Consider the following 22,317-nt stretch of genomic DNA (forward strand, 5'->3'; position numbering starts at 1 on the left):
CCTATGCTTGTGTTCAGTTTGACCTGAAAGGCAATGGGCAAGTATAAGAGGCCCATAATGAAATATTATCCTGGCAGCTATGCACAGTGTGGACTAAAGTCAAGAGAAATATAATACAAACTAATGGTAATCCTAATAATATCTAGCAGTTACTGGTGCCAGACATTGTTCTAAACATTCTCGTATATTAACGTGTTAAATCCTCACAGTAAGGCTAGGAGGCAGGCACTGTTATTATCTCATTTTACAGATGGGAAAACCAAAACATTTTTTTAAAAAATGTCTGATTCTGGGGCGCCTGGGTGGCTCAGTTGGTTGAGCTTCCGACATTAGCTCAGGTCATGATCTTACAGTTAGTGGTTTGGAGCCCCATATCCAGCTCTGTGCTTACAGATCAGAGCCTGGAGCCTGCTTTAGATTTTGTGTCTCCCTCTCTCTCTACCCCTCATGCTCTGTCTCTGCCTCTAAAAAATGAATAAACCTTAAAAAAATTGTTTAAAAATGTCTGATTTTTACAGGAAACTTTCTGCATAGCAACTTCCACGCAGGTAAATACAAGGTAGATTTTCAAAGCAGGTATTGTCATTCAGAGAAGAATACGAATACTGCCATTAATATATTATTTTTTAAATACTTTTATCATTGAAAACTTCAAATGTATCCGAAATGGAAAAAGTAGTGTAATGAGCACCCTCCTCCACGTACCCAGTCTTGATTCATCTAGTCTACTTTCACTCAATGACGCAAACCCCTCCTCCCTCATTATTTTGGAGTAAATGCATACATTCTATCATCCCATCAACACTAAATCTTTCAATATGTATCTCTAATACGACACTTCTTTCTCCTTCTAAACGTGACAATAACACCTTAAAATTACAGTAATTTCTCAATACCAATACAGTAAAATCTCAATACCAATCAATGACCAAGTTCCAATAATATGTCTCATTTCAGTATTTACTGAGAACTGGCTATGTTAGCATTAGATACTGCCATTTAAATTGCCTTCCCCCCCCCCCCCCCCCTCCCTTGCTTTCACTCTTACTAAAAGGAAGGAGCCTGTCTCTCTACCCGATGATTCAAAGCTCTGCTGTGAGGGGACTTCGCAGAGCTGCCCGCAGCAGCCGGGACCCGGGTCTCCGGCCGCCCCGGCCCCGCCCCTGCCTTTTCCCAGAGGGGCCCTCTTGCCGACCCGGAAGCCGCTTCGCAGATGAATCTGTTCCCCAGACCCAGACCCCGGCCCCGCCCCGGTTGCCTAGGCGACGAAAGGCCGCAACTCCGCGGCGAGTTAATGACGATGTCTGTGGGGACTACTCCCGGGGGAACGACCCCCGCGGCGACGACCCCGGCGGGAACCACACCGGAGTTAGAGGTACGCCGCTCCTTCCTCGCACCCGCGACCCCCCGAGTGCACGCCCCGGGCCCGCAGGGTCCGCGGCTGAGGTCGGCCCCCAGCGCCCGGGTTGGGAGCGCGGCACGGGATGAGGTCGGGTTGAGAGCGGGCCTAGGGCGGCGTCGGGGTCCCAGAGACAGGCGGGGATCACGGAGGCACCGCCCCGCGCCCTCGAGCCCTGCCGCAGACCGCGCGAAGTGCCCTCGGGTAGAAACTGTAGAAATAACTCCCTTGGACGTTTTCGGGTCCCCGCGACCTCACGACGGCGCGCTTCTCTTCGCTTCTCTGCACTTGAAAGGGGATCTTGGAATCTAAAATGGGCCAGTCCGTTTTTGGAAAGTGCTACTGATTTTTTTGCAATGATCACTGTTCTTACTGTTCAAAGGTCATGGCATAATAACTCTTCATTGTTGGTAGATTAATATTTGAAGGCCAGGGCTTGGTGTCTCCCTGGTTATTTTATCACTTCTCTAAATAAAGAAACACATGATAGGACAAAGGAGGGGCGCTGGAAACTCGACCTTGTGCTTATGGCTTAGTTGCACAGCATCAGCTTGTCGTTAGGAAAGTTATTTAACTTCCTTGGGTCCCAGTGGTTTCCTGTGTTAAAAGAAAAAAAAATTAAAAAAAGAAAAGGTTTATCTTTAGACCCATCCCAACACCAACTCTCAATAATAAATGGGTTTTAGGTAACTTTAATTACTCATAAGCTTAGTATGCTATGATTTTAATTAAGGACATATCTGCTTTGCCAGATATTGCTAAAAAAAAAAAGTTTAAATCTTCATGCACTGAGTCCATCATGTTGTTCTATGAAGTTTGTCTTCAGTTGTTTTTTTTTTTAAGACTGAAGGTGCATAATAATGTTATAATTAACGTTGCTATGCTCAACTCTCTTATTAGTCTAAATAACATTTTTTTGTGTTCAGAAGATAAGTATTAGCTGCTATTTTATAAATGAGGAAACACGGAGTCAATAATTTAGTGCCTGGCTTCAGAGATATATACAAGTTGTTCCCAATCAAGATTCTTCTGAATACTGTATGCAGACCGCTAAAGCATGCTGGCTCTCCTATGAGCCTTTTGAAATTAGCATATATTAAAAACACATTTTAATGTGATAAACTGATTACTAAGCTAGTTACTCCCTTGTGACCTCTAATGTAAGTAATACAGTTTCAAAAGTGGCAGAGGAAATTTCCCAATTAAATTGTGTTACTTAAATATATACAAAAACTTACTTAAGAAAATGCTCATTTGGCATTGTACACTGCATATACTTGTTTATCCACGTAGATATGTCCTTTCCAAGAAGACTGCTAAATTTGGGGCTAATGAATCTGCACTTAAAAAAAAAAAAAACAAATCATTTTTAAAGATGCAAAGAAGTGCAATACTCCATGAAAAGAAAATCACCTTTTTTTTTTTTTTTTTTTGGTTGGGTCAGATGAATGAGCTAGTTATAGACCTTAGATGATTATCTGCCATGTTAGCACCTGTCCGTGGGCACATTTGTTAATTTCCTGGAGGAGCAGGTATTCCCTGTAATAAGCAATTCAGAAAATGCTCACTCTTTTAGTTAGTAACAAACTGAAGAAATCTAGATGGAATTTGGACTCACTTAGCTGTACTCACTTAGCCTGTACTGAAAGGAACAGGCATATGATATGCTGCTTGGTAGGAATGCCATTTTCCATTCTAATGAAAGCAGAGTTCCTGTAGGTCACAGAGAAGCCAGCTGATCCATCCAGCTAGCATTCATTAGAGTGACAAGGCCTGCCTGCAGTCCACTGGTGCCCACAATGTGTTTTAGGGGGCAGATGGAAAAGATGGCAAAGACCTCTCTGAGTCTGTTCCCAAGGCTACTGCTTTTCAGTTAGATACTGAAAAGCAGCTCAGCTCAGATTCTTTCCAGAGTTGATCCCCCAAGACCTAGTCCCTTATGGTGTCATTTCTAATATATTCTGTATCCAAATTGACTTAGCCAGTAGACCATCTAAGTCATCTGAGCCAAACAGTAGTGAAATATTTCCTTTTTCGCCAAGTCGATCAAAAATAAAGCATAAGCTTCCAGTAGTTTGAGGTTTCCAGACTTATGTGTTGTTAGTACCTAGAATAAAAACAATCAATTATCCTGATCACATAGTAGGCACTCAGTAAAACATGATAACTAATTAAAATCACAGGTGGTCTCACATACTCCAAGGAAGGTACTTATCATAAACCAAAATCTATTGAGATACTGTGAACAAGCAGGCATGAGATGCAGGTCCAGGATTTTTTTTTTTCTGTAAACACTGCATAAACTATTTTTGCCAACTTTTTGAATTCGACATTCCAGTTTCTTTAGTAACATGGGAGTAAATGCCTCCCTCTAGAAGATAAGACTAAATGTTTTGGAAATACCTGTGTAAATTCATAAGACTAGACAAAAATGACAAAAATCTGAAAATGTTTGCGATGTATAGATCTGAAAATGAAAGGTGTTTATAAATATTTATAAATTAAATCATAAATGAGTTTATAAATGAATACTTAGACTGTAATCAGTAGTCTTTTATCAGTAGCTTGTTCATACATAAACTGACTTTCTTACTATCTTAAAAAAAATACTGTTTAGGAAATATAATCATTTAAGTAGTATATACATAAAAGGACTATACTTCAACTCACATTGGAGACCTAAAAGAAAACATAAATGATTATTGCCCAATTGCTTCTTCTGAATTATGTCTCTGAGTGTTACCCCATTCCTAATGGATGACATTTACTCAGTGCCTTCAAGACTTTATCTTACTTACTGAAGTAAGGGCACTTACATAATCTTGGATGGAAAGGTAGTGTTGGAGATCTACACTTGGAGATCTTGTCTTGGAGATCTTCAACATGTCCAGGAGGAGGCCATAGACAATTCTCTCTACATTAGGTGATCTCCCTACAGACCTTGAAAGCAGACTTCACTGCATCATCAACAGGTTAGAGAGAAACTCTTGGGGCTCAACTTGAGCAGCAAGATGATCAGGGTCTTGCAATTTCTGTATCACTCAAGAGATATTATTGAAACCATTTTTAGCACATACCATGGGAAAACCTGAGCAGAACCATGGGGAGGATGCCAAAAATATTACTTTTTAAAATATTGTTGAGAAGATAGTACTAATGTTCTTCAAAATGTTAATATGCAGTAGTATTATTTATAAAACATTTAGAACCTCTGGGAATAGTGGCTGTGGGTTTGGAGATATTGACAGACATTTGGGCTTGTCTTTCTTTTTACTAGTGGTCTTTGAGTTTCCTCTCTTATTTTAAAAGTCCTGCTTCTCCTCTCTTCAGCTCTTTAAGATTATGCAAGTAAACTTTAATATTTTTCTAACATATAAAGTTTTATTTTACGGGGTGCCTGGGTGGCTCAGTCCGTTAAGCGTCCGACTTCGGCCCAGGTCATGATCTCACGGTCTGTTGGTTTGAGCCCCGCGTCGGGCTCTGTGCTGACAGCTCAGAGCCTGGAGCCCCTTTCAGATTCTGTGTCTCCCTCTCTCTCTGCCCCTCCCCTGTTCATGCTCTGTCTCTCTCTGTCTCAAAAGTAAACAAACGTTAAAAAAATAAATTAAAAAAAAGTTTTATTTTACTACAGTTATGTCTTTAACATCGCTAAAATGAATTTTTGATAGATATATTTGGTATATTTGAAATGAGGATCTAATTTTATCTTCTTCTAGACATGAACCATCAGTTATGCCAGCTTCATTTACTAAATAAACTGTCCTCTCTTTCCATCGAAAATGGACTGTCACTATCACATGTGTATGTATATACACATGAATAAACGCAAGGATGGCCAGAATAGTAGAACAGAATAGAGAATCCAAACTTATATATGTACACATGTATGTGTATAAATGTATATGTATGTATATATGTGTGTGTGTGTATATATATATATATATATGTATGTATTTTTGAATTTCTGAAAACTTATATATATTGTACATTATTATATTTTTAATATCCTTTCTTTTCCAGTGACCTAATTTGGAAAGGTTTCACTCACTATTTTTCTTCTTGAAGATGTATGTATTCTTGCATAATTTTAAAAAATTATTTTGTAAGTTTCCAGAATGATACAATTGAGATTCAAAATTGTCATCACATTACATTTATGATGTGGGAAGGATTTAATTTTTTAATTTGTAATTTTCCAGTGAATCTCCTTTATTAAGCCTTTTTATTAAACTTTTGATAAAGTTTATAACTTCTTTAGGTCTATATCTTTCTTATTATATTTATAACCAAGTATAGTTTAATCAAGTTTCTACCATTTCCATTTCTGATTAGTTTCTAATATAGAGAAAAGCCATTGGCCTTTATATATTTATGTTATGTAACCATCTTATCAAATTTCTTATTAACTCAAACCATGTTAGTACAATGTCAGGTTTCTTAGGTATGCAACCCTGTAATCTTCAAATAAAGATTTTTTACTTCTTCATTTTCAATATTTAAGACACATATTTAGTTTCTTATTATATTAGTTAGGTTCTCTGTAGAGTGTTGAATTACAATAATGTTACTAACGAAGATCCCTTTTTAGTTTCTGGTTTCATAAGAATGACTTCAGTTTTTCACCATTCAATCTGATGTTTTGGCAACCAATTATTTTTGTGTTTAAGTTTTTTTTTTCTATTCATGTTTTACTAAGAGTTTTGCTGCTGAATTCCAGCAAATGCTTGCTCATTATTTACTTATATAATTATACCATTTTAATCATTTAATTTGACATAAAAAATATGCTGCAGTTGTTAATGATGATCCATCCTTGCATCTCTGAAATTAACCTTATTTGGTCACAGCTTATTTTTCTTTGAGTACACTGTTGGACACAACTTTCTAAGATAATATTTTAATTAAAATATTTGCATCTGAATTCATTAATGATTTTGGTTTATAATTTCCATTTTGCTCTAGTTTAGGTTTTTCTGTGTGGACTATGCTGACTGCTTAAAAATAAATTGTCTACAGTCTGTAATTATTAGACTAACAGAATTTATGTCTTCCTGATTGTTAGGTAGAACTTCAAGTGTACAACTGTGCGGGCATGGTGACTTTTTAAAAAGTAGACTTCCAGTTTAATTTGGTCAGTTCCATTGCCTTTTTCACCTCTGCTCAAATTTGACAACTTCTATATTCTAGGAAATCACCCATTGTCTTATAATTTCCAAATGTATTTCCATATAATGTGACATATAGTTATTTTTTCTTTTAATCACATTTGCCAAAGGTTTTGACTTATCCTTCTTTCATCTATTATTTTAAAAAAATATATTTTTTTCTATTTCTTACATTGGCTCCTTAGGATGGCCTGGACTGTAGTGAGGTGAGTGAGGCAGTCTCTTTGGGCACAAAATTTAGGGATGCCAAAATTTAGTAGTCAAGATGAACTTTAGTTGAAGGCATTTTTTAAAAATTGAAAGTTAATACAAAAAGCCCATAATGGATCAAAATTTTACATAGAGACAGCATCAGAGCTACTGAGTTTTCCTTTTGCCTTAGGCTCTGACATCACTCAACACAGCGCTGCTTCTTAGTACATTTATTTTCATGCTTGAAGAGAGCCTTTCAGAGTGTGGAAATTGCAGACTAGTCTATGTTCTCTAGGACTGTGAAACCCCTCTTTAGTCATGTTTGATGAATTGTGTTGTCCTTCTTTTAATGAACATTTATTAAGAATCTTTTGAGAATACTACCGGTGATGTGTAGAAAGATGCCCCGAAAGCTTAATTCTACAAGAAAGACATATATACAATGTGGAAATTTTAGGTGAGTTAGAGAAAAAATTCAGAGACAAGATTATCTGGCAAATAATATTAGGCTTACAGTTTTATTGCTTCTGGAATAATTGCTAAAATCCACCAGGTGGTGGAGTAAAATGAGTTACAATGAAGTTTAGCTTACATATTTTTCTAGTCAGAGATGTAATTTTACAGAGAAAACCAAATTATATATCCACATTTTATTAGGCTATTCATGAATTTTCTATTGTATCTTTAATTTTTATAAGTCAGAATATATGTGTTGAAAGATTAAAGATTTTTTACCACCTTATATTCTTTCAAGTGCAAGGCAGCATATAAACAAACAAAAAAAGAGTTATAGTTTAAAATAGGTTCAGGAATTCAATTTAAAACAAAAGAAAACAACAACAAAACCAGAGGCAAGCCCTCCTACAAGATGATTATCGTAAGCTGTCGAGTTTTAGCAAAAAGACACTAATATTGAGCATCTTAGCTAGAGTTATTATTGTAAAAAAGGTTTAAGATTGTTGTAGTCTCTTTCAGACAGCTCTTGTGTGACCTATTTTCTTCTAATGTCTGTGTGAACATTTTCACATCTAATAAAATTTATTGAATGTACAATGTACTTTTCATGCATATTTTTATTTGTTAATAATGACAGCAATCTTTGTTAAAATATCATAATGATATTTAACATGAACTCAAACCTAGGTTCAGATGACTTGCTGTAAGTCACAAAATTAGTAGTCAAAGCCTCATGAGCCCTCCAAGTCCAAGTCCTACTGTTCATCATGCTCCTTCACCTATAATGGCATCAGATGATAGAGATGAATTCAGGCAGTTGATTAACAACCTATGTTGACATGACTAGGATCTGCAGAATTCTAAAAAGAAGTAAAAGATTGAATGACTGTCCCTGATAAATTTACAATCTAATGGAGTTGACAGTACAAGAATAATTATACTTTACTGCCTATAATAAAAAACATAACCAACAAACATTTAACAAATATATAGTCATATGTTACAGAGTAAAATGCTGTCCTATCCAAAAACTGAATGCATATAACTCAATTTACAAGTATCTGAGGGCCTACTAGCTGCAAGATACTATATTAGGTAATAAAAGTATTTTTTTCTTATTGAGTATATAATCTAATAGAATGACCTAGTTTAATTTGCTAACCCTGGGTTACAAAAAGATAGGTAAGAAAGTACATTATTGTATGTCTGAATTAGATTTTTAAAAATAAAAATACAATAATTTAATATTAAATTACAAACATTAAGATGATTACCATTCCCAATAAGTGTTAGCTTTGGGATTTCTCTACTCTTGAAAAGAAATAAGGAAAATGTGGGATGTTATCTTGTTAACTATAGCAAAGCATTTTGTTGCTGTTCTTATTTATTGGAACCCATTCACACAGAAGGATAGTTAACCATTTGTTGCATTGAAAACATTTGCTCCTTCCCCCACCCCTCCAAATCTCACAATTCTTGATTTTTGTGGAGCTGCTGCTTCCTATTTCTACTTCTCCATCACCTCTTCCATCCCCCATTCACAGCTCTTGTCCTCATGCTCTGGCTCTAGGCAGTTTGATCCATCCTCACACTTGGAGTGACTCCTAAAGCAACATTTTAAAACTTGACCTTTCTGAGTCTACCATTTCTAATTACCTTCTAAGCATTTCTTCCTTGATATGCATATTCCACTTTAAACTCAACCATTGAAATCAAACTCATCACGTTGCCTTCTTAAAACCAGCATCATCTTCTGATGCTTCCATTTTTATTGGTGTAATGAGAGTGCCACGTATGGTTCTTACAGACTGTACTCTGAACAACAGGACATGGCTGAGGGTTGAACAGGAGGTAAAACTACTGTATTCACAAGTAGTGCACTTAGAGGCAGGGCTGTATCAGCCTTAAACCTTTTAACACATCCTCTACTCACAGAGGTTGCCTGGTCACACAAAGGTGGCATAGGTGCTATTGGAGGCCCTAAGAATCACCGCCTTTCTCTTTCAGTCATCTATTTCAAAAACTCATACCCTCTATTCATTCTGGCCTCTTGTAGTCCCCCATATATAATATGTTGCATTCACCCCTTTCTTTTCATGCACACTGCTAGGAACCCAGTGCAGTCTGGTGCCTCATTCCTGAAAAGTTCAAAAACATTTTCATTGAACTCTCCTCTAAGTCCTTTCTCTGCTCCTGTCTGTCCTTCACCCTCCTACAAAATGCCTTTCCTTAAAGCACAATTTTATCTTGTCAGTTGACTGCTAAAAAATTTCATGGGTTCCTTATTCCCTATATTAGTAAAAACAAACTCTTCAGCCTATCACTCTTTGACCAGCCAAGGTCTAAAATATTTGTGATCTCTTGTGCAGTATCTTGCATGTTGTAATCAGCAAATATTTATTTAATTATTAAATTTGAGGTCTCCCACAATATGTTTCCAATGCCCACTTCCCACTTAGATCCAACTAGTCCCTGACTTGTATCCATGGCACCATTGTGTGAATTAGTTGATATTTATAGAACCAGTCCCCAAGTATCCTGTTGCCGATTCATCCACCTGGGGCATCATTCTTGCCCAATCTCACCAACATCCATTTCTGGACCTCCTGTCTATAGGCTTTCCTTGGCCTGTCTCTGTTCTTGTTCCTTTATTATGGCTCACTTTTCATTTTATTTTCTTGTCTTAAAGTCACCCTTGGTTTGTTCCTTCCACTAGACGTTAAGATAGTGAGGCTAACAAGTTGTTTCGTTTTGTTTTGTTTTACTTTTCTTTGCCTCCTCTTGAAGCCCAAGCACAATGAAGAAGATGTAGATATTTTTTAAAGTTTGTAAATTGACTCATTCTTGTTTTATCGATTCCTGGATGCCTAAGAAGATACATATTCTAGACCATTGTCCTCCATAAAAAATCCAGAATACTCAAGCAAAGATAGGACTCATGCTCCTTTCCTTTCTGAGTTTTCCAGATCCTCTGTATCTGTTCTCTCTGTGTCTCTCTGTTTATATGTTCTCTCTATGTCTCTCTGTCTAAACTCTGTTCTTCCTCTTGGTTCATGTTTGATTTCCATCCTGTGGGAAGCCAACAACCCACTTGAATGGTCCACTTCTGGGTTCCTTGGACCTGGGCTGCCTGAATCATCTTGGTGATTATGAGGGGACCCTCAGAGGAACAGTTGTACCCCCAAATTAAGTCTGCACAGCACCACTTATTTGACCTTTTAGGATCAGTAAGTTCCTCCTCTGGGAAACAGAGTTGGTTTAATGCCAATGTAATTTTTGCCTCTGTGCTTCTCTGAATAACTATTCACTGGGGAAAAGAAAACCTGGGAGAACTGATATGGAGACCTGTTCTCACTTCCTATTCTCTTTGTGCTCTAAATTTCTTTAGCTGGCCCTGAACCTAGTCTCATTTTAATCATAAGACTCTGGTTCAGCTCTTGGACAGTTTTTCTTAAGCCTGTTAGCTAGAATAAGAGACTGATTCACTTAGCTCCAAAGACAAAGGACACTTGCTCCTTCCCACCAGAAGGTGTTCTTAGATGACTCAGAACTGAGGGAAGTGTCAGTCCCATAGAGGAGATCTCCCCCATGATAATTCATTTTTGGCTTGTCTGGGATGCACACGTAAAACTGATCATCCAGTGCTCCGAGCCCCACAGTGGTTTTAGACTGTCACTGGGAGAAACCAAGACACATATGAGGGGAAGATCAGCCCTTTGGTGACTCTCTGGGAAGTTCTCGCCATAAGCAGCACATTCGACCCACCAAATGCTTTCCCTACAATAGAGTTTCAGCTTCTAACCCTTTTTCTTTCTTTTCCAGTGCTGGGTAGATGTGTCCTTATGGCAGTTCCGGAATGTTGGTATTGTGTTGAGGATTGGTGGCCAATCCTGTTGACCAAAACTCTTAGAATAAAGAAGTGGCCCTGCTACCCCTGGTTGCACTGGGTTTTCAGCTTATCTGGGTGAGGCATGTGGCAGGCTGGTCACTGCTGGGTGGTTATCTCCTTGTTGGATTGCCTAGAAACATGTAACCTGCCATAGGAAAAAATAGAAAATTTGAACAGACCAATTACCAGCAATAAAATTGAATCAGTAATCAGTAAACAATAGTCCAGGACCAGATAGATGGCTTCACAGGCAAATTTTACCAAACATTTAAAGAAGTGTTAACACCTATTTTTCTCAAACTTTACCAAAAGAATACAAGAGGAAGGAAAACTTCCAAATTCATTCTCTGAGGCCCGAATCACTCTGATACCAAAACCAGATAAAGGCACCACCAAAAAAAAAAGAGAACTGCAGACCACTATCGCTTATGAATAAAGATGCAAAGATCCTTAACAAAATATTAGCAGACTGAATCCAATAATACATTAAAAAATCATACACCAAAATCAAGTGGGATTTATTCCCAGGATGCAAGTGTGGTTCAATATTCATAAAACAATCAACGTGATATATCACATCAATAAGAGAAAGGATAAAAACCATATGATCATTTCAATAGATGCAGAAAAAGTATTTGACAAAGTACAATATCTATTCCTACTTCAACAAAGTAAGTCTAGAGGGAATATACCTCAACATAATAAAGGCCTTATATGAAAAACCCGCAGCCAATATCATAGTCAATGGTGAAAACTGAGAGCTTTTCCCCTAAGGTCAGGAACAAGACAAGGATGTTCACTCACCACTTTTATTCAACATAGTATTGGAAGTCCTAGTCACAGCAATTAGACAACATAAAGAAATAAAACACATCCAAATTAGTAAGGAAGAAGTAAAACCCACTATTTGCAGATGATGTGATACTATATATATAGAAAATCTGAAAGACACCACCAAAAAGTTATAAGAACTGATAAATGAATTCAGTCAAGTCACAGGATACAAAATCAATGTGCAGAAATCTGTTGCATTCCTGTGCATTAATAATGAAGCAGTGGGAAGTGAAATTAAGAAAGCAATCCCAGGGGCGCCTGGGTGGCGCGGTCGGTTAAGCGTCCGACTTCAGCCAGGTCACGATCTCACGGTCCGTGGGTTCCAGCCCCACGTCAGGCTCTGGGCTGATGGCTCAGAGCCTGGAGCCTGTTTCCGATTCTGTGTCTCCCTCTCTCTCTGCCCCTCCCCTGTTCTCTGTCTCTCTCTGTCCCAAAAATAAATAAATGTTGAAAAAAATTTAAAAAAAAAAAAAAAAAAAAAGAAAGCAATCCCATATACAATTTTACCAAAAACAATAAAATATCTAGGAATAAACTTAACCAAAGAGCTGAAAGACCTATACTCCGAATGTTATAACACACTAATGAAAGATGATACAAAAAAATGGAAAGACATTCCATACTCATGGATTGGAAGAACAACAATGTTAAAATGTATGTAATACCCAAAAAATCTACAGATTTAATGCAATCCCTATCAAAATACCAACAGCATTTTTTATAGAACTAGAATAAACAATCTTAAAATTTGTATGGAACCACAAAAGATTTCAAATAAAGCAATCTTGAAAGAGAAAAAACTGGAGGTATCACAATTGCAGGTTTCAAGTTATATTACAAAGCAGTAGTACTTAAAAACAGTATAGTACTGGCATACCATAGACACATAGATCAATGGAATAGAACAGAAAACCCAGAAACAAACCCACAATTGTATGGCCAATTAATCTTCAACAAAGGAGGAATGAATGTACAATGGGAAAAAGACGGTCTCTTCAACAAATGGTGTTGGAAAACTGGACAGCCACATGCAAGAGAGTGAAACTGGACCACTTTCACCATACACAAAAATAAACTGAAAATAGATTAAAGATCTAAATATGACACCTGAAACCATAAGAATCCTTGAGGAGAGCACAGGAAGTCATCTCTCTGACATTGGCCATACCAACATTTTTCTAAATATATGTCCTGAGGCAAGAAAAATAAAAGCAAAAATGAACAATTAGGACTACGTCAAAATAAAGTTTCTGCACAACAAATGAAACAGTCAACAAAACTAACTGAAACTAAAAGGCAAAATACTAATGGGAGAAGATGTTTACAAATGACATCTGATGAAAGGTTAGTATCTAAAATATATAAAGAACTGATACAACTCAATACCCCCAAAGCAAATAATCCCATTAAAAACAGGCAGAAGACATGAACAGACATTTCTCCAAAGAAAACATCCAGATGGCCAACTGACACATGAAAGGATGCTCAACATCACTCATCATCAGGGAAATGCAAATCAAAACTACAATGAGATATCACCTCAAAATGGCTAAAATCAAAAATATAAGAAATAACAAGTGGTGAGAATGTAGAGAAAAAGGAACCCTCATGCACTATCTGGAGGAATGTAAACTGGTGCAGCCACTGGAACATAGTATGGAGGTCCCCGAAAAAATTAAAAATATATCTACCCTATGATCCAGTAATTGCACTGCAGGGTATTTATCCAAAAAATACAAAAACACTAATTCACAGGGATATGTGCACCCCTGTGTTTATTGCAGCATTACTTATGATAGCCATAAATATCATATTTATGATAGCCAAACTATCATAAAGAAGTTTGTTAACTGAAAGCCATCACCCAGTTTTAAATATGTGTAAAAGACAAATTAACTAGAAATTCAACTTTTCAGAAGAGAGGTACCATTACTTGAAAACAGAGGAGAAAAATGATTATCTGGAAGACTGTCATATTTAAATTTTATTTCTTATTGCAACTAGAACACAGAACAAATTTTCATATCATTGGATTAATATGTAGAACATGTGATTGAAATAACTCATTCCACCTTTTTTTGTTGTTGTTGGTAGAGAGATGCTGAATTCCAGGAGCATGGAAAGATTCTGTCTCCAGATTTTCTTTCAGCTGCTCAAATCACTGAAATGCTAACAGAAGACATAAATGGAGTTCAACAGTAAGCACTTCAATATTACAACGAAATCTAGAACAGTTCTAGTTCTGCATCTATAAATGGCCATGAAATGCTATTAGAAATTTTAAACTTTTTAAAAAAGAGTTATTGTATCAGGCAAATATATATACTCTGGAGATTATGTGTATATATAATTATATATATCTCCATCCAGAGTCTGGAACATGAAAATTCTCAAACAACTGACTTTTTACACTGCTCAGCTATCTTCTTTGTGGGAGAAATGTGTTTCAGATCAATGTGTTAATGTTAAGAGAGAGTAAGGATTTATTGTTAAAAGCAGCCTTTAACATATGCTGTCTTCTGCTTCTTTTCTTTTTCATTCATAAAACTTTCAATATGCACAATAACCTTTAGGTCTTCTGTCTCATTGTGACAAGGATAAGTTGTACTTTTTGTAATATTAATAATTAATACATTTTAATATTTTGGAAATCCTGAGTATTAAGCCATCTACCTGGGATTCTTATCAGATATGAATCTATACTAAATACTCTGATTTCATATATTTTGCCTAAAAATGTGAGTAAAACTGAATTTATGGGCAACAATTCTAGTATATGTACATCTCATTCTTAAGGCCATTGATTTCTACAGCAAATTATTTACTTAGAATTCTAGTTAGATATATCTAACACACAAGTTCCTAAAACGTGTTTTGAATAATCAGTCATTTCAAAAGTTATGTTGCTGTAATAATGGAAACCTCATTGACTATAATGTGTAGAGAGTGGGAATGATGTGATGTTCTGGATTATAATGTCTCATAAGATTTCTGTAGGCCTGTCGTCCAGATGTTAGGGTATTGTGGACCATAATGGACAAACAGAAAATGATCCTGTCAGTGTCTGTCATTTGCAGATCTTACAAATATTGTGAAATAGAGGTGATTTACTACTGAGAAGAAAATATGACAGATGTACTGGCTGGAAGAGAAATCTGAGAAGAGAAGGCATATTAAGAGCAGGCAAATGACACTGACAGGCCTTTTCCCACGATGCTCTTTACCTTCAGGGCCTGCAAATCCTGCTAGAAATCCTGGTAACCTGTGATTTGGCCATACTGCTTATATCTTTATAAGTATTAGTCAGTCAATTAAAAAATTTCACAGATATTTAAACAAATATCTCATGATGATTTTACCATTTTTAAAGAAATGAATACCCATTGGGAATTTTGGTTTTTAGTGTGAGAATTGATTAGTAAACTGCATTCATTGCAATGGTATCCCTGATTATTTGTGCTTAGTAAATAAAATATTATTTTCCATTTCTAGGTAGTCTCAAATGTTGGTCATTGAAATGCAAAACATAGGTTATTTAATACTGGGCAAAATAATATGATGCAAATGACAGATATTTAATATATTTTACAATTTATTTGTATTAAATATTAAAGATGTTATATTAAATGCAATTAATATTAAATAAAAGGTATTGCAAACAAATTGTTTTTAGACTCATTTCTTACCAAATTTTAAGTTTTACTGCATCCCATACCTTGTGTGACAATCTTTTTTTTTCCACTTATTGGCTCTGTTTGTTGTTAAATATTTAAATTTTAAAAGTATTTTCAGTCTTTAAGAGGTGACTTCTAGGATAAAAGAAATGATACAGAGGGTGATACAGAAGTTAGCAGTATAGAAGCAATGAGGTTCAGTGCAGGTTGACCTTTTAGACTTTCTCATTAATAGAATTCACCTGAAGTAATCTCATATTTTAGGATATCAATTTTGGATAAATGACAGTGTTATGTCAGGAGCCATTTCTTCACAAAGTAATTTTCTTGAGGTTCTTTATGTGATTTTTAGAACAGTAATCCTGAAATATTTGCAATCAATCATTCATTTCTATTTAAAATAGCATTATTATAAATGGGGATTACATACCTTTCAAAATGACAGAAATATAATTTAGGTATCCTGTCACCAAGTGACAGAAGTATGCCAAAATCATACAGTCTACAAAGCTATAAACCTATTTAAATAAATTACAGGAAATCAGCACATTTCCTTAGCTTTTAAAATTAAAAATTGTGTTTCATGAAAGCAGCCAACCAAATGAAACATTATAGTATCATTAAAACATATTTCTAGAGTACACTTCAAGTGAAGTTAAATGTCTGCATACATTTCTCATGATCTCCTAACTATTATCAATCATTCATGCTTTTAATGTAACCCTGATTTTTTACAGATCCGCCCAAATCCCTTTTGAAAAAAAGGATAAGGACTAAATTGAAAATAACTATTTGAACACAGAAATAACCCTGAAAGATCTTTTAATAACCTTTCCATAACTGGGCCTTCATGCGTTGTGCAGCTCCTGCCTTAAGGCTTATTTCCGCATGTCATCATATTTAAAAAATAAGATGCACTCCAATTTCAAGAGCATGTAGGAATAATGTAATGCTTTCACTGGAATTCTTGGTGAGACAAAGTTGATAGTTACATCACCTATCACTATAGCACAATTTCCTAGATCCCTGTGAAGCATCTTTCTCTTTTCCTGTAGTCTCTAATGCCACAACAATAGCCATCTCTCCCCTCTCCCATGTCCCGTCTCTTCTTATCCCCAGAGGAAAAACTTACAAGTTTGCCAGTAAAATGCGTGGAAGCTTTGCATTCAGACTGTGGCAGCATCTTGCTCCAAGTGATTCCCTGCATAATCTCCTTTGGGGTGAAATGACTGAACAAAGAATAGAAATGGTTAATATTTGGCCCTGCAATTCAAGTTGAAGGTTAAGATTCAAATGGTGTTAGGGGAAGTGGTGGCAGGGGGATGAGGGAGAGCAAAGATACAGGGATGCCAAAGAAGTTTCACTAAGATATTCTTAGACAAATAGTTGCCTTCATTTACATACAGTAAAACACTGAAAAAATGAAAATGAAAGGCAAGGAGCACATGTAACTATTTAGGTAAAATATTTAATATTTAAAAAACGTATGGAGGGGCGCCTGGGTGGTGCAGTCGGTTAAGCGTCCGACTTCAGCCAGGTCACGATCTTGCGGTCCGTGAGTTCGAGCCCCGCGTCGGGCTCTGGGCTGATGGCTCAGAGCCTGGAGCCTGTTTCCGATTCTGTGTCTCCCTCTCTCTCTGCCCCTCCCCCGTTCATGCTCTGTCTCTCTCTGTCCCAAAAATAAATAAACGTTGAAAAAAAAATTAAAAAAAAAAAAAAAAACATATGGAGATGGCAGATGAAGAGTGCAGTTAGAAGGAAGACTAACTGTTGGAAACAGAAGACAATGTTATGTATATGTAAAATATACATAACAACTTTCAAAGATAGATTGAGTCCAGAGTTGATTGATGCAAGGCCTCAGTGGTATCATCAAGAAATGAGTATAATTTGGGGACTGATTTTTCTTATGATTATAAGATGGGTACCAGTAGTGGTCAAATGTATTTATTTACTTTTTTGTATTTCTGTTCCACAGAAGAAAGTAAACCTCATCCTTAGTTATGAATTCAAACACTTTTAGGAGAGTGTTCACCATACACCAATAGTTACTATAGGGAATACATATACGGAATGCCATTTTATGGCATGATGGGATGGGGGTGAGAGTATCACAATTGGTTTAGAAGAGTCAGAACTCATTTTTGGCATTGAGGTCTACTTTGATACCACTATAGATGAGATGGATGTTAGAGAGTTAAACACAACACCAGCTTCATTTGTTCCCAAACTTGTTTAATCCTGCTGTATTTATCATTCTGATCATAAAATCTATTTCAATATTATTAATAATAAAGACTTCCTGTTTGTGAAAATGGCAGTATAAAGTTGTCACACACCCACATATGCTCCCTCAGAAATCTATTAAGCAATGAGGAAATACCAATCACTTCTTTGTCCAAACAAGGGGAATGCTGTAAATCCAAACTACAAAATGTGAGGATGATGGCCAGAAGCATTATAGATCAAGCAGGAGTGGAGGAGAAAGAGCAAGAAGGATATACATAGTTAAAGATCTTAGAATGAGCTTAAAAAAAGATAAGTATTCTCCTAGATCAGAATAAAAACCTGAAGTGCCATTTCAAGAACCCTTGTATGCAACATCAGGATGAGGAGGCACAGGCTTGGAACAGATAATTGCCATATTTACAAGAAATAGATTGTTTATGTGATGGTAATGAATACCTATCCTACTTTTTTCTTTTCTTTTAACCCACTAATTGAAAAAAGAGTAATAACCTGGAATAATTGGAACAAACTTATTTTGTAGCTTGTCACTTGGCCAGGTTTGAGTACAAAACAAAGAATATGCATACAATGACATTTAAAAAATAATTGAAGAGGAGCGCCTGGGTGGCTCAGTCGGTTGAGCATCCGACTTCAGCTCAGGTCACGATCTCACAGTCTGTGAGTTCAAGCTCTGCATCACGCTCTGTGCTGACAGCTCAGAGCCTGGAGCCTGCTTCAGATTCTGTGTCTTCCTCTCTCTGCCCCTCCCCCGTTCATGCTCTGTGTCTCTCTCTGTCAAACATAAATATTTAAAAAAAATTTTTAAATAATTGAAGAGTAAGGGGTAAAAAACCTGGCAGGCAAAGAAAATACAACCAAATGAACATAGCCATGAGTACATAAAATATACTGTCAAATATTTATCATGAACTAAAAAGAAACTTATGAAACAATCACAACAAGAGCATAAAACAGAGATACAAAAACTCAAGGAAGAGATAACAAGAGATAAAAGGTGATAAAACATGTAAAACAGCAAAGAATAGAAAACAAAGTTCTTATAGAGGTGAGATCTATAAGCAGCCCAAGGGTTTGAAACTGCTGTAAACACTAAGGAACTGTATTGAGAAAGATACATAAAGGAAAAGGCAATGATTTGAAAAATTTTTGAAGGTTAACAGAAATTATAGCTATAGGCAAAACAAGTAAAATAGACATAATTGGAATTCTTTAAAAAAGAAAACAGAACAAGGGCGCCTGGGTGGCTAGTCAGTTAAGTGTCTGATTCTTGGTTTCAGCTCAGGTCATGATCTCACGGTTCCTGAGTTCAAGACCCACTTCAGGCTCCTGCCCTGACAGCTGCGGAGACTGCTTGGGATTCTGTGCCTCCCTCTCTCTTTGCCCTTCCCCCACGTGCTCATGCTCTCTCTCTCCCAAAATTAAGTAAATATTAAAAAAAGAAAGAAAACAGAACAAATATTTCACAATACAGTTCCAGAACATTGTCAGAAATAAATTTGATCATATAAATGGAAAAAGGAATTGAATTTTGGAGAAAAAAATGCTAGTAAAGTTACTATACTTGGAAGATGGAAGGGGCAGAAGAGGAAGAAGGTGAAGAGAACAATGAGAAGAATAGAAGAAGTGGAGGAAGAAGCCCAAAAAGAGTGCTCATGCTTGTTCTCTTCATCTCTTTCTTTTCTTACCTCTCTTGTTTCCTTTTTTGTTGTTGTTGTTTTTTCTGTTTCCCTTTTGAATGTCATTTTAGACTTAAGATTTTGACGTAACTTAGGGATATTTTTAGATTCAGGGCGTTATATAATTTTAATTCAAGAAAAATATCTGCGTTTTTAAAACGTAGAAGAGGAAATGTTCACTAATCTGATTTTAATGTCTGGATTTTTCTTTTCGTTACAGAAAACTGAAAGAGTTTTTGAATTTCAAAAACCTTCAAACCTGTTTAAAGGAAGCCATTCTACTAGATTATTATGTATCTGGATTTTTGTGGGCTAGAGGAATGGACTTTTCTGTTACTCAATATTCAAAATTTATGACTTTACTAGATATGTTACTTCATAATCTTAGAAGTAAGTACATTGTTTTTTCTTTTAAGAAAACATTTAGTCCACTGTCTAAATGAATGTTCTTACACAAAAGTTCCTAATTTTATTGTAATTCCTTTAATGAAAATTATGTTTTTTTTTCCCCAGGTAGATCAAAGATCTGGTTCATACCTTCATTAAGTTGTAAAATTTCAAGTAGTGTTAAATAATGCTAAAGTTCTCTTAACTTGCCAAAGATATGTTAACTTCATTTAAAAATCGTGTCAATGCCATCTATCCCCAAAATGTCAAGTAGTTCACATTTATTTAGGTATTTTTTAATTATTTGAGATGTTTCATTTCATCTAACCTACAAGTATTACTAGATATCTCAGAATGATTAATGAGAGGAGGTAACTTTAGTCAATATCTAAACCCCATTAAATGGACATTACTCACATTCACTTAGATTTTGTGACTTTTTTCTTATATAACTTATATATAAGTTTTTTCTTATATATTTCTATATTTTCTATAGAATGAGTTACTATAGGAAATTCGGATCTTCCTTAGAGCCCTTTTAAATATGATAAATTTTATTTCAGAATAAATAGGATTGCTTCTTGGAAGGAAGAAAAGAAGGAAATCTATCACTGATATATTGCCAACTCTGTGTGCTAGGCACTATGTTTGGTTCTAATCTTTAACATGCATTATTGAATCTCAGAGCAACTCCCACATGGGAGGTATTATAACCACTATATCAGAGCTGAGCAAGTAGTCCACAGAGCAGGGTTGCAAGCTGTGAAGTGGCAGAACTAGAACTTGAATCTCCCAGTATATAATGAAAAGGCCATGAGCACTATAAACATAAAGGTATTTGTGTCTCAACTGAAAGACATGCTAATGTCAGTTGATAGCTCCTTCCTTCCTCCCTTCCTTTCTTCTTTCCTTCCTTCCTTCCTTCCTTCCTTCCTTCCTTCCTTCCTTTTTTAAAACTTTTCTTTTCTTTTTGGTCGTTTGCTTGTTTTTAGTTCTTTTTTTTTTTAATTCGGCAGGTAGAAGACCTTGCTCCTCCTAAAGAATTGTCACCATCTCTGTGGCAAAATATATAGATGCCTTATTGTGGTCACATTTTGTGTATCAGTTTCTAGGAGGAGAAATTTTAAGTGAATTAGCAAAACTAATAGAGAAGCCACTCATGCCTTATGCACGCTTCCTGCTTTTAGTCAACCTTACAAGGGAAGAGTTAGTAGTTCTTGTATGTGAGAAAAAGAAAACACTATTTTTCTTCTCTGCAAGTGGGGGAATTTTATCTTTGCTTATACATAAGTATATAGTGCTACGTTACAGATAAATAATAGTACCAACAGGAGAAAAAATAATTATACTTGATAATGAAAAAAATTGTATGATATTAACTGATCAGACTAAGGCTGTTTTTTTTTCCCTCTCATGAACAAAGATCAAATATTTATAGAATCTTTGAGTACTATATATATCTAAACAATAATTTTTCAATACCATTGCCAGAATCGCTTGGCAAACAAGGAACCGTGTAAATCTCAACTTGCATGGAATATAAGAAATAGGTGCCGACAATAAGATGAAATGGATATTGAGATTATATGTTTAAGACTTCAAAACAGGTATTCTAAAAGTGCTTAAGTGAACAATCATGAACATCCTTGAAATAAGTGTTAAAAAGAATCATGAAAGAAATAGAAGGTATAAAGAAGAAACAAATGGAAATTTTAGAATGAAATTATATAATAACCAAAATCAAAATCTCATTAGGTAGAAAGAATATAATGGAGAGAAGACAAAGGAAAAATTAGTGAACTTGAATATGAAGTGGTAACAATTATCCAGTCTGAATAATACAGAGGAAAAACGATTGGCAAACAAATGAAAAAAACCTCAGAGACTTGTGGGACAACCAAAGTTCTAATATCCGTATTGTTAAAGTCCCAAAAGGACCAGAGAAAGAGGATGTTGCTAAACAAACATTTGAAGAAATAATGGCTGAAAACTTCCCAAATTTGGCAAAAGGCATAAGCTCATAAATTCAAGAGACTGACTGGACTACAAACAGGCTAACCCAAAAGAAAAACACCATCAACCAACTGGGTCTAATTGACATTTATAGAACAGTCTACCCCCAAACAGCAGAATAGTCATTGTTTTCAAATGCACACAGAATATTCACCACGGCAGACCATATCCTGGGCCATACAACAACTTTACTTTTAAAATAATTGAAATTATACAAATATGTTCTCTGATCATAATGGTATTAAACAAGAAATTATTAACAGAAATATATCAGGAAAGCTTCAAACATATCAAACAATACAATTCTAAATAGTATGCAGGTCATATATCTTGACAGATGTTAGAAAAGACTTTTAAGTAAGTAAAAATAAAATGTATGAAA

The 22,317-nt window shown here is 35.8% G+C and overlaps 1 protein-coding gene across 5 annotated transcripts in view; it reads left to right on the plus strand.

Annotated features, from left to right (window-relative positions):
* Positions 1 to 1,066: 1,066 nt before the first annotated feature.
* The window catches only part of CABCOCO1 (ciliary associated calcium binding coiled-coil 1), a 119,459-nt gene continuing 98,208 nt past the window's right edge, over positions 1,067 to 22,317 (plus strand). The window contains exons 1-5 of one of the 5 annotated variants that reach the window (XM_047826009.1): positions 1,316 to 1,375; positions 5,420 to 5,466; positions 11,035 to 11,176; positions 14,030 to 14,133; positions 19,756 to 19,925. In XM_047826009.1, the coding sequence (XP_047681965.1) occupies positions 14,102 to 14,133; positions 19,756 to 19,925 (202 nt within the window). In that variant the 5' untranslated portion in view covers positions 1,316 to 1,375; positions 5,420 to 5,466; positions 11,035 to 11,176; positions 14,030 to 14,101. Of the gene's footprint in view, positions 1,376 to 5,419; positions 5,467 to 11,034; positions 11,177 to 14,029; positions 14,134 to 19,755; positions 19,926 to 22,317 lie in introns of all 5 variants that reach the window. The other 4 variants (XM_047826008.1, XM_047826010.1, XM_047826006.1 and 1 more) reach the window with 4 other exon arrangements.

Source organism: Prionailurus viverrinus, chromosome D2 (assembly GCF_022837055.1).
Source record: "Prionailurus viverrinus isolate Anna chromosome D2, UM_Priviv_1.0, whole genome shotgun sequence".
Lineage (NCBI taxonomy): Eukaryota > Metazoa > Chordata > Mammalia > Carnivora > Felidae > Prionailurus > Prionailurus viverrinus.